The sequence below is a fragment of the Bicyclus anynana genome, chromosome 15 (assembly GCF_947172395.1).
Source record: "Bicyclus anynana chromosome 15, ilBicAnyn1.1, whole genome shotgun sequence".
Taxonomy (NCBI): Eukaryota; Metazoa; Arthropoda; class Insecta; order Lepidoptera; family Nymphalidae; genus Bicyclus; species Bicyclus anynana.
Window position 1 is genome coordinate 10,728,206 of NC_069097.1, and position 19,700 is coordinate 10,747,905.

The 19,700-nt window shown below is 35.0% G+C and overlaps 1 protein-coding gene across 2 annotated transcripts; it reads left to right on the forward strand.

Moving 5' to 3' along the window:
• The first annotated feature begins 1,658 nt into the window (after positions 1-1,658).
• LOC112043178 (drebrin-like protein B) lies at positions 1,659-19,145 on the forward strand. Of its 2 annotated transcripts, XM_024078482.2 has the most exons (9): positions 1,659-1,858; positions 3,695-3,866; positions 4,242-4,479; positions 5,895-5,992; positions 6,716-6,795; positions 7,440-7,586; positions 8,274-8,887; positions 9,843-9,941; positions 12,217-19,145. In XM_024078482.2, exons 1-9 carry the CDS (start codon positions 1,776-1,778, stop codon positions 12,366-12,368), a joined length of 1,683 nt encoding a protein of 560 aa, XP_023934250.1. In that variant the 5' UTR covers positions 1,659-1,775; the 3' UTR covers positions 12,369-19,145. The 2 variants fall into 2 exon arrangements, with proteins under 2 accessions (XP_023934250.1, XP_052741852.1); XM_052885892.1 differs by lacking the exons at positions 1,659-1,858; positions 3,695-3,866; positions 4,242-4,479 and adding an exon at positions 5,132-5,351.
• The last annotated feature ends 555 nt before the right edge of the window (positions 19,146-19,700 follow it).

Sequence of the window (19,700 nt, forward strand, 5' to 3'; positions counted from 1 at the left end):
TAAATAATTTGCATGCCAAATTGGCAAGATACATTGACCATCTACATCTACCGACCACCTGTTTAAATATCACAGATGTAAAAGATAACAGCGTTAGTTTTTAGCGTTGTCTGTTCTGTGATGTACATATATCATGTATGTATCTACAAATAAATAAATTGATTGGTTAGCCGTTGTGATTTGATTTGTATTTTATTTCGATTTTGTATTAATTTGAAACAATTAAAAAGTTATGTTTTCGGCTCGACATAATTTCATTATAAACACCTTTTAATAAACAATATTTTTGTTCATACGAGTAGTTACCTGTGTGTAGAGATTGCAACATCTCAGCGTGTTAGACATCAGTCATTAGGTATCTCTTAGGTGGGAAGTAATTTGTATGAGTTATTCCCTCCCTGTGGAGGGAAGCAGCATTTCCACCCAATACTCAGATCAAAACAACATCGAGTATGAGAAATGAAAAAGAATATTTATAACCCGAAGTCCACCAACCTGCATTAGAGCAGCGTGGTGGGTCTAAGCTCCAAATGCTATTTTTTACTCTTTTATAAAAGCGCCAAGGTAAGAATATAATTATTAGAACATTATAAAAAGCAAGCCTCATCCAATTTTAAATGAGCTCTAGCACACCTACCTGTTCACTGCCTGCAAATTAAAAAAAAGAAGATCTGCAAGCGTAAAATATTTTAGGGAAGGCTAGCCACACCTACATCGACAATCTTACTAATATTATGTACTTATGTAAGTTTACTTCCAATAACAGGGTGTGGGTTCTAATCCAGTCCGGGGCACGCACCTCCAACTTTTCAGTTATGTGCATTTTATGAAATTAAATATCACGTGTCTCAAACGGTGAAGGAAAAACATCGTGAGGAAACCTGCATACCAGAGAGTTTTCTTAATTCTCTGCGTGTGTGAAGTCTGCCAATCCGCATTGGGCCAGCGTGATAGTCCACCACGCTGGCCCAATTGGCCTAACCCCTCTCATTCTGAGAGGAGACTCGAGCTCAGCAGTGAGCCGAATAACGACGATCGGTCGTAGTACCTCGTCGGATGAATTTTGTTACGTGTATGTTACAATGCGCTTACAAAAGTCTAACATTCAGGATTAAACACAAGTACCTAAAGTATGCGCAAAATATTTAGTCCGCTTTAATATTGCAAGACGCCTGAAAGAACCTGCGCAGGTTTTCTAACCACGCTGAAATAATTTATGCTTTTCTATACTGCATTGACTGCGCAGCCATACGTCTCTGGTTCAAAGCGGACTTGAAATTTGGCGGATATTATTTTTAAAATTATTAGTGGAAAATGTTCGCTCGTCAGCTCGTATTTAACGGTCACAATACTTCGTTAGGATTCTATCGAATTAAATCGGGCGCTGTTGGTCGCAATAAAAATCTTAATAGCAGAATTGCATTTTAAAGTAATTGTTGTTGCTATTCTATTTTGTAGGGGTCATTCACGGACGCCATCCGACGCTTGATATTTTGCTTCTCTGTCTACTTAATTTAGATTTTAGTGTGGTTAATCACGTGACTGATGATTTGACAACCTTCTGACAGTTGCAAGTGTGTTTTGGCCCTAATATCCGTATTCGATTCTATAATTTAATTTGTCTATAGCTTCTTCCCTTGACAGTTGAATGAACTTTAATTTTATTTATCTGTAAAAAGGATTGTTGTGAGTCAGGCTGTTCATCGGCATTTCGCATTTTCTCGGGAATTCCGTTGTATTAGAAATCCATATACAGCATAGCAAAGCATGAAAAAATGGCTATAAATCTAGAGAAGCATAAGGAAGCCCTGATCGCTGCGTGGAAGGATGTTCTGGACGAGAAAACTGATACGAATTGGTACGTAAAGCCCTCCGACCTACTTGCTTGTAAAATTAAATAAACATCCCTTAATTAAACCAGCAGCTGTTATTGTATTACGTGGCAGTACTCGTTATTACTCTTTCACTTGCATCGTAATTTACATATATTCACTTTCATAATAGTAATATCAGTTTGTACTCCTGTGTCACGCATTTATTTATATGACAATTCTCGTATGCGTTAAAGAAACGTACTTTTTACGACAGATACGATGTTCATGTGATTAAACTGATAAAAAAATGCTTCCGTAACATAGACTGTTCAAAAAAGATTATACTTTATACCTATCACTATTTCCTGTCTTAATTGTTTTCCTTATTATATGATTAACTCAATACTGCTATTCTTTAGAATATTTTTATGTATGTCCAAGTTATCCTTTTTGTGACCAATATAATGCATACTATGTAACAAAAAGATGCTTAAAATTAATTTGTACAATTAGCTCCTCAATAAATATGACTCTGTTTCTGGGCTGTTAGTATAGAATAAGTTAAAATTTGGATAAGAAATACACAATTTATACTTCTATACTAATATTATAAAGAGGTAAAGTTTGTGAGGTTGTACAGTGTATAACTGCATCTACTAAACTGATTTAGAAAATTTTTTTACCTATACTGCTGCAAATGACATATGATGTAATTCCGGAGGGTGTGGGCTCGAATCCGGTCCGGGGCATGAATCTCCAACTTTTCAGTTGTGTGCATTATCAGAAAAGTAACTATCATATGTCTCAAATGGTGAAGGAAAAACATCTTGAGGAAACCTGCATACCAGAGAATTTTAATTCTTTGTGTGTGAAGAAAGTATAGAAAGCCACATTTTTAATTTTTGTAAAAGAGAGATCTTACCAATCCATGAACTCATCTAAGCAAAGGATTTGTGACCAATGGATGTAGGGTTAAGGAATAACTTGACATAGGCTATATTTTATTCTGTGTTCCCATGGAGCCTGGAATTATGTGGGTGAAACCGCAAGGTTTCTCCTAGCTTAATTAAATATCAAAAAAGTTTTTTTTTTTATAAATAAAACAATAGTTTTCATATTAATAGCTTGCATGTATATAGGTAATATGTATATAAATTGCCTGATAATAACTAATCGGGCAGTTATTTCCAATAACTTATCACATCATTGACATTAATGTTAATATTATTGTATGATGGGAGTAATGTACTGATTATGTGTTCATCTCTGTTCAATGAACCTATGTTGTGAATCATAATGTATTTCATGCCCTCACTCATTACTCTATTAAGACAAAATACTCTAAATGTCCTAATAGAGTAATGAGTGAGGGCATGAAAGGTACATACAATACAGGAGATGGATTAGATCCCTGGCTGGGCAGCCCACCTAACTAGTCGGGAAAGACTGTATTATGAGTGGGTACGAAAATAGACCATAGCGGGGATCGAATCACCACCCTTTATTTATGAGTCCGACTACTCTTACCGTTAAGCTATTGAGGCTATGTGGTTAACCAATATGGCAATTTCTAGTCACACTATAAAGGCGAAAGTTTGTGTTATGTTTGTTCCTTCTTTGTGCTGTAGCTACTGCAGTGATTTGACTGAAATTTGGAATGGTAATAGATTTTACTCTAGATTAACACATAGGCTACTTCTCATCCAATGGAACCATGGAAAAATCCATGGTTCCCGTGGGATTTGTTAAAAACTGAATCCTATCTCAATTCTTCCAGAAACCTGGTTCATAGTAATTATAATTCAATCTTAGTATTGATAATGTTGTTAACATAACATTAATATATAGTTGATTTTAAAAATTTGATGATTTTGTTTCAGGGCCCTCTTTGGCTATGATGGACTATCTAACGATCTTAAATACATAAGCAAAGGTGATGGAGGGCTTACAGAGTTGATAGATGACTTCAACAGTGGCAAGATACAATACGCCTTTCTAAAAGTTGATGTGCCTAATGGAAGCATATCTAAATATGTCCTTATCAACTGGCAGGTTAGTTGAGATAAGATATTGTACAAGTTTGTTAAACATTTAACTGTTTACTTATCTATACTTTAACAATACTTAAATGAATGACAAAGGTGTGTACTTTGTACTGGAGTAAAATGTTTGTGTGTGTGATTAAAATTACACAAAAATTTAAAGGAGACAAGAAATAGAGAACATTAGCAAAAACGTACACCATATAATGTCTGTCGCCAGTATGTGTATCATGAACTGTGATAGACGTAGAACATAGAAAACAGAATCAGATGAATGTTTAAGGGGGCTCCCGTACAACAAACGTAATTTTTTCGCTGATTTTATAGATAATGGCACATAACCCTTTGGCTTTTATATAATTAAATATTAACAACAAATGCACAGGGTGAAGGAGCTCAAACGGTACGCAAAGGCACGTGTGCGAATCACATAAAGCACGTAGCGCAGTTGTTCACGGGTTTCCACCTCACAATGCACGCGCGGACGGAAGACGACCTGGATGAGAAGATCATCCTCGACAAGCTGTCCAAGGCTGGCTCTGCCTTCAACTTCAAGACGACCAGGACGGAGGAGTTGCCACAGAGCGGGCCTGTCGGGACTACATATAGGAAAGTTAATCCAGGTAAATTTTGAAGCAGAGGCTAAATTTTGAGCGATGGCTTATGAGCGCACGCGATTTTTTTCAGGGTTTATCTGGGATCAGTAATAACATAAAATTTAAAATTTTTAAAAACTCCCGAATGTTAAGAAATTATAAATGACACTCAAGTCGTAAGTCTCTTTCAGTTTGCATTCATTTGAGACCCCACTTGAGTATATTTGCAGACATTTAATTTATATTATAGATACTTTTTGTTTCATTTTAAATTACTAAAATTTAAAAGCTTCATTTTATCACTTTCTCATTGACATTTTGGTATCGGACATTTAAATGAGAGAGACGAAGCGTGCCGGGTCTATGGTGTGGCAGAGAGAAAAATTCTGAGCACTCCAGATTTGTACCTGATGGATGTAGAGTTAGGGACGTCCTTGATATCTACACTCCGCTTTCTCCGCTCGTGTCAAAAAGCTACGTAGTAAGTTCTTGTATATCTCGCGAATACATTCACGATGTTTAAAGATATTAGCAATAGATAGCTATTTAAATTTTCTCACGCGTGCCAGGAGCTTTGACGTTAATTACAATGCACTTAATGCATCGGCGTCCGCTAGGATCCAGGTTGCAGACAGCGTAAACTAAAATTACGATTAGTTATGGCACACCATTGTTTACCATCCGCGGAATAACAATGCGCCTCGCCGCAAAAGTGTGGCATTGTGTGCTAATGGTGAATGTAAACATTGCCCTGGCTGTGGCACTCACTGTCGCGTCCACGGCGATTAGGCGTGAGCTTGTGTCGGAAATGACAAATCTGACATCGCAGAGCTACGAGATAGTGTTGACTGGGAAAGTTGAGGAGGATATTAGGAAAAGGAAGAACAGTTTGCGTAGAGGTAGGAATTGGTTTAACATTAAGCTTTTTAAGAAGTTTTTACAGGCTCTTTATTGGGGAAGATATTAGGAATATAAAGAACAGTTTGCGTAGAGGTAGGAATTGCCTCAGCATTTATCAAGCTTTTTAAAATCTATTTACAAGCTCTTTATTAAGTTGCCTATTTGTATTTGCTGACACTTTTGACCCTGAAGATGGGCTTAGAGATTGGAACTCCCTGACTTCCTGGTCAAAATGGTAGGGCATTTGGTTTGGTATGTGTTGTTATTTGTGTGATCATCATAATTTCTAAGTCTTCTCTCTCTCTTCACAGTTGTGTTTTTCTTATACTTATAGATACTGATTGAAAATGTCTGCCCATAGAAATATTTAATTTTAATGAGAAATAATGCTTATACAGGTTTTTGCAGAGGTAAGAGACATTTTACAAGCGTTTTATTAGGTTTTTATTCATGTTGTTGCCCATCTAAATATGCAAAACATTTTTTTTTAAATTATAAGCATAAAAATATGCATTAAAATAACATCTTGTTTTTATTTACAGTGCAGGAAATCAATTCAAAAGAAAGAGACCAGTTTTGGCTAAAAGAAGAACAAGAAGAGAAGAAAAGAGTTGAAGCAGAGAGGAAACGAAGAGAGGAGGTATGTTTATGGAGATATTTATGAACTTTGTCAGAGTTTGTTTCTACAAACCTATCTTTGGTGAAGAAAGATTTGTATCTATCTGTTTATCTATCTATCTACTATCTGTTTTCCTCCGATAGTCATCAACCCATATTCGGCTCACTGCTGAGCTCGAGTCTCCTCTCAGAATGAGAGGGGTTAGGCCAGTAGTCCACCACGCTGGCCCAATGCGGATTGGCAGACTTCACACACGCAAAGAATTAAGATAATTCTTTGGTATTCCTGCTATTATTTCCTCACTATGTTTTCCTTCACCGATTGAGACACGTGATATTTAATTTCTTAAAATGCACACAACTGAAAAGTTGGAGGTGCATGCCCCGGACCGGATTCGAACCCACACCAGGCAGAGGTCATATCCACAGGGCTATCCTCCAATAGTATTTTGTGTAAATCATTATCAATATGTTTTGCAGAACTATGCAACTAGCAACTTAAACATGCAAAATACAATAAATAATTATTTTGTAAATGATAATATGTTTAATGATGATTATTCTTTTAAGAATAACTGCTTAGTTTCATGCTGACTTACTAGAATTTGTCTTTTAAGCAGATAGTACAGTCACTAGAAACAGTCAATCTCCTTGATGATTCGAAAGTTCTTGTAAACCAGGCTTACTTGAAATAAACAAATTGAAATTAAATTGAATAGTTTTGCATGAAATTTCATTGTTATAGGAGAAGAAGAAAGCAGAAGAGAATGTAAGAAGAAGGGACGAGCAGGAGGCGGCGAAGAGGGCTAAAGCTGAACAGCAGAAGTAAGTTTGTTAGAAAATATATATTAAAAGTATTGATATATGAAAACTTGACAAAATGTACCCTCTAATATTTTTACTACTTATCACAATGAGTTAATGTGTTTCAGTAATATTTTTTTTTTATTCAAAAACTTGTAAAAATAATTTAATAACATAATTTTATTATTTCTAAGACTTGTCAGAGCGAGGGCTTCTCATACACATTGCTAAGATATGGAATGCTCTTCCGCTATTTGTCTCACGTGATTTTTTTTACCGACCGTACCGAGACTTGATGACTAACTGCGGATCTCATAAGAAGGCTCAGCATCGCACAGCGGGCGATGGAACGAGCTATGCACGTAGTTTCTCTGCGTGATCGAATCAGAAATGAGGAGATTCGCATTGGATCCAAAGATACCGACATAACTCAACAAGTCGCGAAGCTGAAGTGGCAATGGGCGGGGCATATAATTCGAAGAGCTGATAGACATTGGGGTGCCGAGGTGTTTGAATGTCGAACCCGCACTGGAAAATGTAGTATTGGTTGACCCCCACCAGGTAGACTGAAAGAGGTTATTTGACCATTGACAAAATATCTTGGGACTTTAAGAAAGGACGTGGTCGAGTGTTCATATTGAAAAAAAAAAACTTCTCTGTTTCAGGGCTCCAAGTCCAGAGGGCGGTGTGAGCGCCAGCGAAGTCCTGCGGCGGCAGCGCTCCACTGAGGCACGTCAGCTCATCGGGGGCTCCACAGCCGCCGCCAGAGCCCTGTTCCAGCAGAACCTGGCACAGGGACAGATTACTAACAGGTAATATATAGCCTATTAGCCAATGGATAGAGATTTAGAATGATTTCCAATGATAACGGTCTTACGCCACCTGTTATATTAACTGTAACCAGCTAATCCCTGCTATTTTTTTTTATTCTTTACAAGTTAGCTCTTAAACAAATGGTAAGTGATGTTGCAATCAAAGATGGATGCTAACTTGTTAGGAGGAGGATGAAAATCCACACCCTTTTCGGTTTCTACACGACATCGTACCGGAACGCAAACAAATGGTAAGTGATGTTGCAATCAAAGATGGATGCTAACTTGTTAGGAGGAGGATGTAAATCCACACCCCTTTCGGTTTCTACACGACATCGTACCGGAACGCAAACAAATGGTAAGTGATGTTGCAATCAAAGATGGATGCTAACTTGTTAGGAGGAGAATGAAAATCCACACCCCTTTCGGTTACTACACGACATCCTCACCAGGCAGGCCTGGAGCAATTAAGAAAGTAAAAGGGAAAACCTCAATCTGCCAGCCAATTGAAATTGGGATTTAGGAATACCAGGGGTTTCCCTAAATCCCGATTTCGCAAAAAAACTCTGGCTACGTTGCCTGGCACTATATAGGCTCTATATATATAGGTCTATATATATATAGGTATAGACTCTATATATATAGGTATAGACTGATAATAATTAATTTTTCTCTTATTATTTACAGATCAAACTCAATACCCGAGAAACCAGTTCGCAGTTCCGTCATAGCGCAGAGGATAAACACGTTCTCGCAGAACACATCGCAACCCTCATCGCCCAGTCACATCAAATCCCCAGACACCCCCACCCATACCCCCGTTTCCCCAGAAACAACACAAACAAAACCGATAGAAAAAACAACACTCACAGAACAACAAATAGAACAACCGAAAACGAGTCCACTGAAAAACATAGACAAAATAAAAATGAGTCTCGAAAGTCCATCACAAATACAGTACGACCCAATAATTGATCCATCAGCCGATCTTAGTCCGAGCACAGAGACTGAACCAACATCATTTGCTTCGGTGAACTATTCAGAATATCATGAGAACTATCGAGATATGGACGTGAAACAAAGCGAGCCGATGATAAAACAGAATATTTTAGAAAATGATATGTTCGATGCATCGTACTCGAGTTCAAATGAAAACGATGATGATGACAGTGACAATAAGTTCAGTACGATCAAACGGTCACCGTACAGTAAGAACACTGATGACAGGGAGCTGAGCAGACAGAACACGGTCATAGAAAATGTTAATTTTAAGAAGGAGAATGGCACTACTACACTTGACGGTAAGTTATCTATTTTGATATAATAAGAGTTTGTATGTTTGTTTACTTTCTTCACAAGATGTGTCGATGGTCTCATGTTAGTACGATTAAACAGTCACCGTACAGTAAGAACTAAAACACTATTACACTTGACGGTAAGTTATTTATTTTGATATAATAAGAGTTTGGTTGTCTGATTATTTTCTTCACAAGATATTTGGATCGTCTCATGTTAGTACGATTAAACAGTCACCGTACAGTAAGAACTAAAACACTATTACACTTGACGGTAAGTTATTTATTTTGATATAATAAGAGTTTGGTTGTCTGATTATTTTCTTCACAAGATATTTGGATGGTCTCATGTTAGTACGATTAAATGGTCACTGTACAGTAACAACACTGATGACAGGGAGCTGAGCAGACAGAACACGGTCATAGAAAATGTTAATTTTAAGAAGGAGAATGGCACTACTACCCTTGACGGTAAGTTATCTGTTTTGATATAATAAGAGTTTGTATGTTTGTTTATTTTCTTCATAAGATATGTCGATGGTCTCATGTTAGTACGATTAAACAGTCACCGTACAGTAAGAACTACAACACTACTACACTTGACGATAAGTTATCTATATTAGAAGACTTATTAGTTTGTTTGTTCGTTTTCTTGTTGTTGTTTTGTTGTTCATTTTGTTGTTTGTTTTGTTGTTAAGATTGTTGGTAACAGAAAAAAATAATACAGCTTCAAATGTTACTTCGCCACTTTGGTACACCGGCAAACAATTTACCCTAGAAAAGTGATAACAAAATGTATTTTTTTTTTAAGGAACATACTTTTACTAAGCCTATAATATAATAATATAACTAGATATGCATCATATGATCATCTTCTATGCCATTCCCTATTTCGATTATGTACAAAATATAAAAAAATGCGCACTCCTTTTTCCAAAAACCTTTTTCATGTATGTTATAGATGTTTCACCCGAAGGAATGGAGGAGGAAGGCACGATATACGAAGACCTGGACGATGACCCCGGTCTCACCGCCAGAGCATTATACGATTATCAAGCAGGTATGTACTTTTAAATACCTCGATGATAAGTAATTAGCCTATGTGGCTTCGGATTAGGAGGTTCGAGTATTTAAATTTTTTTTTATTCCTGATGGTAAGTGATGATGCAATCTAAGATAGAAGCGGGCTAACTTGTTAGGAGGAGGATGAAAATCTACACCATTTTTGGTTTCTACATAACATCATATCAGAACGCTAAATCGCTTGGTCTTTGTCGTTAGGGTGGTAACTACCCACAGTCAAAGCCCAAAATTTTCTCTTAGAAACTCTCAGTAACCATCAGAAGATTCAAAAGTTAGTGGTAAAATATTTTTAAAGTGATTAACATTATCACCATCATTTTTAGCCAGTGGATGTCCACTGCTGGACATAGGCCTTTTGTACGGATTTCCATATCAGTCTTGAGCCACCTTTTACCAACTCCCAAAATCAAAAAATCAAAAAATCAAAAATCATTTATTTCAAGTAGGCTCAGTTTACAAGCACTTTTGACACGTCAGTTGACTATTTGTAAAGATTCTACCACCGGTTCGGAAGGCAGGTTCTGCTGAGAAGATACCGGCAAGGAACTCAACAGTTGCTCTTTTGAAAAATTCATACAGTATTATAATTTACAATTAATAACAATTACTGTTTACATTTTTTATAGTTTTACTTTCTGTGTGAAGGTGGAAGCTGATCCAACGACCTCCAAGCATCTTTATCATTAAGGAACTCATCAATGTTGTAGTACCCTCGACTAAGTAGATGTTTTTTAACACATTGCTTAAAGCTATGCATTGGCAGGTCCATCACAGTCTTGGGGATCTTATTATAGAAGAGTACACCCAAACCTACAAAAGATTTTTTTACTCTTTGGAGACGATATGCAGAAATAACTAACTTATGCCCGTGTCTAGTAAGACGTGGGTTTAAATCTCCTTTTCGTTTGTACAAATTAATATTTTGTCTTACATATACTATACTGTTATATATATATTGACAGGCTACTGTTAGTATACCTATTTCTTTAAACTTTTGACGGAGGGACTCGCGTGATTTTAATTGATATATTGCTCGAATTGCTCTTTTTTGAAGAACAAATATAGATTGTATATCGGCAGCCTTGCCCCACAATAAAATACCGTAAGACATTACGCTGTGAAAGTACGCAAAATAAACAAGCCTAGCTGTATCAACATCAGTAAACTGTCTTATTTTTCTCACGGCAAATGCCGCTGAGCTAAGTTTACCAGACAGTTTTTCTATATAAGCACCCCACTGAAGTTTACAATCCAAGGTCACTCCCAGGAAAACTGTGGAACTCTCCATTTCCAGTGTTTCACCATCGATCATTATAGACTTATCTAATTTTTTAACATTTGGCAATGAAAACTCAATACATTTAGTTTTCTTGGCATGTAACCTTGTTAACTTCATCTGTCCATCTAGTGGGGGGTCGAGCAATACTATACTTTCTAGTGTAGGTGTGGTGTATCTCCATTTCTGTACCTTGGGACCCCTACATCAATCGGTTCTGTGTATTATGCTCCGCCCATTGCCACTTCTTCGTCAGCTTTGTCACTTGTCATGTCTGTAACTTTGACTCTTCAGCAGATCATTTCTAATTTGAATCAACTTTGAGCCTTTTTATGAAAACCATAGTAAGCGTCAAGACATATGGAGCGTTGAAATAACTCTGGACGTGAATCATTATTTGTTTATTTTAGTTCAAAATTTCAAATATCATTTATTTCAAGTAAGCTTACAAGCCCTTTTAAAACGTCAATTTTAACTATTTGTAAAAACTACCACCGGTTTGGAAAGCAGGTTCTGCTGAGAAGAGCCGGCAAGAAACTCAACAGTTGATCTTTTGAAAAAAAAAAATAATACAATATTACAAATACTATACATGAAAATTTGTTTTAGTTATACTTACTGTGATTAAATTGAGGTTGTACGAGTCATTCAGCTCTTATAATAAAAGGATGCACAATCATGTAGAAAATTTCACTTAAAAACTTATCAATTTTGCTTTGACAGTTTTAGAATTATTGGTAAAGAAAATTATACCTAAAGGCCTTCAAATATAGTCCAATATTCAATAAAATCCCAAATTCAGAGCAAATTCAACCTTAAGAATTGAGTTTAAGGTTGAATTTGCAAATGCGACTACTTGAATTGAGTGCCAAGAAGTTGTGTTTGGCACTCATTGAGTGGGGACGATTTTTGGTCGCTGATTGTGCATCCACTTTTTAATAGGAGTACGAGTAAATAGAATAAATGTAACTTCCAGCGGACGAGTCAGAGATAACGTTCGACCCGGGCGACATCATCACGCACATCGAGCAGATCGACGCGGGCTGGTGGCAGGGGCTCGGCCCGCATGGCGTCTTCGGCCTCTTCCCCGCCAACTACGTGGAGCTGCTGCCCTGCCACCCGCGCTAGCACTACCACCACCATCTGCATGATCCTTCCTACGTATACCATCTGCAAGAATCGTGGTATTTATCATTATCATTAACAACCAATGGACATTCACTCCTTAGCCTCCTGGAAGGACCTTCAAACACCACGGTCTTGAGCCATTACCATCATGCGGCTCTTTGTAACCCGCTTGATGTTAACGGAACAACATCGCGAGTTTCGAATTCACCTCCTTCTCTTTCTATAGTATCGTGTTAGACAGAGATAGAGGTGAATTTGATAGTTGCATCAGCGAGTTATAAAACATCGTTACATAAGTGGTACTGATCGCTTAGGCAAACTTAGCCTCTCGTCATATTCAGTACTACTGTACTGCGCGATTGAAGACTCGCTTACAAAAGTAGTCCTACGATGCATCAACGATTGTCTTGTGACGAGACATAGTCCACTATTATCGGAATTCAAAATATCGTTTTCTTTACGAAAGTATGTGATATTGTCGATTTCGTAGGTCCACTAATAGCGGCGTAATTGAAAATATCGTTTTATTTCGTCCCAACATAGAACGAAAGAATGTTATATTGTTAATTTCGTAGGTCCACTAATAGCGGAGTAATTGAAAATATCGTTTTCTTGTCCCGACGCAGAACGAAAGAATGTAATATTGTCGATTTCGTAGGTCCACTAATAGCGGCATAATTGAAAATATCGCTTTCTTTCGTCCCAACACAGAACGAAATAATGTGATATTGTCGATTTCGTAGCTATAGGTTGACAATATCTCTCTCGTTATGAGATATCTCGTGGCGCGTCTCCTAGTTCTGGTGATTGCCCAGTACACAATTTTTAGTGACTGCTCAAAATAAATTTCATTTTTAATTTTTTTATTCAATTTTTTAATGAAATTTTAACGTTTCGTTCAAAAATCGAAATGTTAATATAGAATGGACAAGTGAACAACAAATGAATTATTGTTTTTTCTATGTGAATACGCATTTCTAGAGTTACTTCAAATGCATTTATATAGTATATTGCTTATTTACTAATAGAAATTAGAATATGACTCATTTATGCATTATGAGAAGTTTTCAAGTATTATTTTAGTTATATGAAATTATTTTCAAAATTAACTTTTATCTTTTGACTTACAATGTGTTGTGAATTTAAGTAATTTAATTTATATTTTTTTTGGTTAGATTCTATTTAATTATGGCATCTATAATTTTGTCTGTTTATTTTGAATTCATATTAATATATGTAAATTATATTTACCTGCCACCTCAACACACAAAAAAAATCCTCTTGTATTGTCGATGAAGATAAAGAAATGTAAAGTGATTGTAAGTAGTAGATACTACAAATATTATACATGACGTATCAAATAAAAGAATTTTGATTTTTAATTAAATAAAACATCAATTCACCTACAATCTTAGTATGAATGTGGTAACGTGGCAGTTAAAACAAAGTATATCCTGACCAGAAAAATAAAAAAAAAACTCACTGTATCGTGAAAAAAAAACAAATATTTTTTTAAACTGACTTTACAGCCTTTGAGTTCTAGCCCTTTTGAGACTTAATTTAAAATTGATGTTAAACACAGATTGCTAAAGAGTACTTTTGGCGCCCTCCAGGTTTTTTTTATTTTTCTGCTCAAGCTATAGGTATATTAGTAATCAAGCATTACAATATTGATTTTATTGGACTATAGTATTAAAAAAATGTATGAATTCTTGCTTTAACAAAACTTATTTATTTATTGACTTTAGAAGACTTTAGAATTTGAAGTAGAAATTCTTTATATTTTTTCCATAATGAATTTTATTAAATTAGAACTATATTGCACATCGCTTAAAATGATATCACAAAATATTTTATAAATAAAATGGTAATATTTATTGATTAGGCTTTTACTCAACTATTTATTTTTTTATGTAACTGCCTCTATGGTGTGACTTTAGGGTTGACGTTTAAAAGCTTTAGGTTGTTCGCACACACAATAATAGAGTCAGTAAAGTAGGGTTAGGCTGCCTAAAGTCGTTCAACTTTTCTGTTTGGCCTCTAATTAGACATTTTTAGCTAAGATTTTCAGTACTTATATACTTAAACAATACACATCACTATCTAGCCCCAAAGTAAGCATACAAAGTAGCTTGTGTTATGGGTGCTAAGATAGTTCATATTATAATATTAATATACAATTATAGACTACATATAAATACTTATATAATGTATAAATACACACAGACACTGGAAAACACTCATGCTCATCACACAAATATTTTCCAGTTGTGGGAATCGAACCCACGGCCGTGGATGCAGAAAGCAAGGTCACTACCCACTGCGCCACGCGGCCGTCAGTACTTGGTTTTGTTTATGGTTAAATTTTGCAATCTTTCTCTTTATACATATGTACACCCGTCATTATTTTCTCTTTTTTGATTGGTTGTCTGGAAGAGATCGCTCATTAGCGATAAGGCCGTCAATTGTGCATTAATATTTCAGATAATTTCGTGCTTATAATTTTTAATTTTTATTTTTTGGTGTACAATAAAGTATATTTAATTCATTCATTCATTCCAAATAACCTATGGTCTTGCTTATAGACTTTGAGTTTTACATGCCTTAGAGGGTATGACTTAAGAAACCTTAACCAACTTTATTGACAATGTTTTTGAATGTGTGCGAGCAGCTTTATAGGAAACATGTAAATTTTAAATAAACCACCATTAAGTCATAATTAGAATTCATTAAAGACTAATTCAGTCTTTGCTTCTGTGGTGAGTGATAGTATAGTCGTCATTCCATTAATAATGATATCCTTGTAGTCAATACGTCCACACACGAATTTTTATGGGGAAAAATAACACTGAAATTCATAGTAGTTGTAAAAACAAAACATTATCTATCTCTGTCACTCTTACATTTTTGTTAGCGTGTGACAGAGATAGAGAGACTTCACAAAGCTAGTGTGACGTCATATATTGCTTATTCATATGTGTATTATAGAAGCACTGAGTAGATGTGTTGTGTTGATAAACATTTATAAATATGGCGTATGTGTGTGATATTGTGAATGTGTGTGATATTGCGAATGTATGTACAATGTATGTGTAAAGTCCGGCCGCTCAGAGATTGCGATTCTGACAGGTCGTGATAGAATGGAACAAACATATTAGGTAAATACAATTGCCTCGTTATTTTGTTTCATCACTACAATGACAACCTTGAAACAGCGCAGTTCAACAACCTTGTACGCCAGTTTGAAGTTACACGTTCGTTCGATCACGACCTGTCAAAAACGCAATCTCTGAGCGGCCGGACTTCAATGCAAGGTTGTAAAGTCTCAAAATTGTTTACTATGAAATATTTATATTTGAATGAGGCCTAGTGGACGTTAAGACTTTTTAATATAAAGAAATAAAATTGTAGGCAATTACCTTATACCCTTGAAATTGTGTCTTAGTAGTGCCAAAACCATTTTTACCCACTTTTGTACTGTTTTTGTATGATAAAATGAATTTAATATTGAAATAGAAAAACAGTTAAGCTCTAATTATGAACTTAAGGTGAAATTTTAATATACAGACAAAATTGTTTGAGTTTTAGCTGATTTTCTATTTAAGTATTAAAACGCAAACGATAGTTTAAATTCTAAAAAAAAATACAATTGGCGATAGTGATCCTTACTTATAATGATAAAGGTACGATTATCAATAGTTTGGAAAATCATCTACTTAACGATTTTTTCCCGATCGTTTCTCTTATAATGTAGCCTACATCGTATCGTAGTACGAAGAGCCGATGGACGTTGGGGTCCAAAAGTGCTGGAATGGCGACCCCGCACTAGTAAGCGCAGTGTTAGTCGACCCCCCACCAGGTAGATTGACGACATCAAGCGAGTCGCAGGGATTCGCTGGATGCAGGTGGCTCAGTATCGTGATATTTGGAAGTCCTTACAAAAGGCCTGTCCTGCAGTGGACGTCCATCGGCTGATATGATGATGATGATGATGTAGCCTACATTACCATATTTCTCTAATAATTTTCTTAACAAACTGCGCTTTTTGAAATTGAAATTAGAAATTTTTTTAAATCTTCCGCAGTCAATAATTTAGCAAGACTGACTTCTCAGAAAATCATCATAGTAGATTAAAGATATCTTGGAATTAGCTTGTTCTTTCTATAAAAATCGCATACAAATCGGTCCATCCCAATTGGAGGTACGGTTTTTCGTGTTTTTTCTTTCTTAACAATTATTATTTCTTTTACATTATGATACAATATTATTGAATTGAAATTGAATACATAAAGAACATAGTTAAAAATAAAGGCTTATGTAATATTTTAATTAAATAATTAATTAATATCGACAAGCTTTAACATTAGTGAAATAAAACATTTTTTTTTTGCTTTTTGAAATTATTAATTCATTACAATGTAATTTAGATTTTACTTTAAAATATCCGTTGGATTATTTTCCAGTAGATTAGGTTTTAAATTGTATTTAAAAAATTAGTCAAAGCAATGTTTTTTAATATTGTTACAATATTTTTTTTTTAGGTTTTTATATTCTACAGAGTGAGAATTTGAGATTGAGTCAGAATTTGCTTGAACAAATTAATTCAAATACGTTGATTAGCGGATTTAATTAAGAATTTTACAACTTTATCTGTCAAAAATGTTCCATTAAAGTAAATATTCCTGTCTCAAAACTCACTCTTTGTATTATTAATAATTAAGTTTAAGTGTTAGTTAATTATGTACAGCATTCATTTTTCTTTTTGTAGTTATTATATCGACGTTATGTTACAATAATAGTCGCAAAGTTAGGAGAAAATATTTAGTGCAATTTATTATTGTTTTATATGCAATATTTGTTTTGTATAAAATATCTCTTATAGTTCCCGCGTGACAAGTTGAAACAAGTTCATCGTTATATACTCAGAGGCACAATTATCCGCCTATTTTAATAAGACGCGAGTATATTAAAGTGGGCGGATAATTGTGCCTCTGGGTATATATTGTTTATGACTAGAAAACATGAATGTCTCAGGACATCTACTTTGTTTTCCAACGAGGGAGAAACTTGATTTTATAGTCTCCTTCTTTTAATTTTTTTTTAATTTCATAAATTGTAATGTGTTGCTTGAAACTGTTGCTCTGATTCATTTGTAACTTTTTTTTGATTTTTGAATAATTATACATATTTATTTTGATATCTATATTCTATTTTAAATGTTTTAACAGCTTTACTTATGACTATAGAGTTGCATTTTATTTTTTTCTTATGAAGTGTGCATTTTATTAAATATATGAATTACTCATAAATTGTCTTAGATATAGAAAGTTTATTTAAAACGGTGCCTATCTCACATCATTATATTTTTTTCGAGATTTTCCAAGCATTTATATACATATTTGACAAAAAGTGCACTGTCAAATTATTTAAGTTTAGGGTGACATTTCATACTGTATATAAAGGTGCAGTTAATAACTTTTTCATGTATTTTCATAGCTTAAAAATAAAGACTAGATCAATATATAGACTAGATCTTATTTAAAACACGGCTTGCTTTCCATTGTATTTAAAACTATACATAGCATTGATATAAAATAATTATGTATTTACTAATTCTAAAAAAAATTGCTAGAGGTGTGGGAAGTTAAGAAGGCGTGCAATTAATTACACAGTTAAAGTTTACATTATCAAAATTTTAATTTAAGTATCTGAAATGGAAATGGGTTGTCTAAAAAGGGTTATTATGTACCTATATTCCTTTTTTTTAATTTCACAAAAAGTAAAAAAGTGGTTTGTTTATCAGAAAAACTTCCCGAGTATTGAGGAATATAAAATAAAACATTGTTCATGATTTCTTAAACTCATCTTGAGTTATAAACATTCAACATGAAGCACCGCCTCGCAATTTTCCACGCTCTCTATGCATTGAAACTGATGTGTAAGTGGTGAGAGAATGTATGACCTATCAGTCCACAGGACGATAATATAGTGGCAATTGGAACTATTTTATCTACCTACTAATTAATTAATTTATTGAAAAGAACTATCTAATAATTATGATTATTCCAATATAGATTTTTAATTTTCAATAATAAAGGTGCTATTCCATTATTGCGCATAGTTCGCATGCTTCGCACTAATCGGCTCCTTTCCTTTAACAGTCTCAAATATCTCTTTTACGAGCTACAATATCTCATCTTTATATGTTATATTTTTTAAGTAAAATTTTTCGTCTGTCTGTCTGTGTGTATATTCGTTATAGAAACGAAAACTACTCGACGGATTTCAACGAAAGTTGGTACAATTATTTTTCATACTCCTTAGGCAGGTTATAGTACACCTTTCATCACGCTACGATCAATAGGAGCAGAGCAGTGAAATGTTGGGAAAACGGGAGAAGTTACTCCATTTTTACACCGATACTCTATAAGGGCTGGATTAAAGAGGTCTAAGGGCGAACGAAGTCGCGGGTGTGCGCTAGTATTATAATATATTGTGTATTCAATGTTTATTCAATACGTGCAAATAGACATGCGCATCTAAAATGCCTTGCCCCTGCGCAGCAATGGAACATCGTCTTTATTTTTTAATCGTATTTTCTATATTCAAAAACCCATATTATAAAAATTGTATGATGTATAAAATCCTTGTATGATGACGTAACGCCTAATATTGTATGTATTGTGACTGTTCATGTATGTGTATGGTGCTCCATTGTATTGTAACATAGATGTACATTCGTATCCTATTTTCGAATAAACGAGCCCTAGTATAAAACTTGTTTTATTTGTTTAAAGTGTATTTGAAAGGCATCTCTTTCACCACGTATTATTTTAGCCATCATCTTTTTTTTTTACAAGTTAATATTTTGTTCCAGGACAAATTTAAATATTTGTTTAGTTCAAAGGAATATAAGTGCATTACAGCCATTGACCAATAATAAGAGGACCTGTGTCGCACCCAAACTCACCAACAAAATTGTCTGTCGTTTTTGAGCGGGACGAGGTAAACTCGCACATCGATAATATTTAATACCATTAAATATATGTTGTGTCCATACACTACAAACAACTATTTTGATTCGCAATGCACACACGCGTAATTTTTACGCAGACTAACAAACGCATCACTGTAGCTGGCAAGTCCGTTGATAACACTCCCAGTGATATGCGGGCGACGGGGAAAGACTGCGCGGGTGTGAAATCGTGCGTGCGTCATTCGTGGGTTTTTCGTTCATCGCTACACGCTCCCCGGCCCGCGCGCAACATCGGGAGTGTTACGAACGAAGTTTCCAAGCTATAGACTACACAGAATTTTCGATTACTTGATCGA

Excerpts from the sequence above, each read along its gene's own strand:
- LOC112043178 (XM_024078482.2), top strand. The coding sequence starts at position 1,776 with ATGGCTATAAATCTAGAGAAGCATAAGGAAGCCCTGATCGCTGCGTGG. Across the intron at positions 3,867-4,241 it reads ATGTCCTTATCAACTGGCAG|GGTGAAGGAGCTCAAACGGT; the intron begins GTTAGTTGAGAT and ends ACAAATGCACAG. Across the intron at positions 7,587-8,273 it reads CAGGGACAGATTACTAACAG|ATCAAACTCAATACCCGAGA; the intron begins GTAATATATAGC and ends TATTATTTACAG.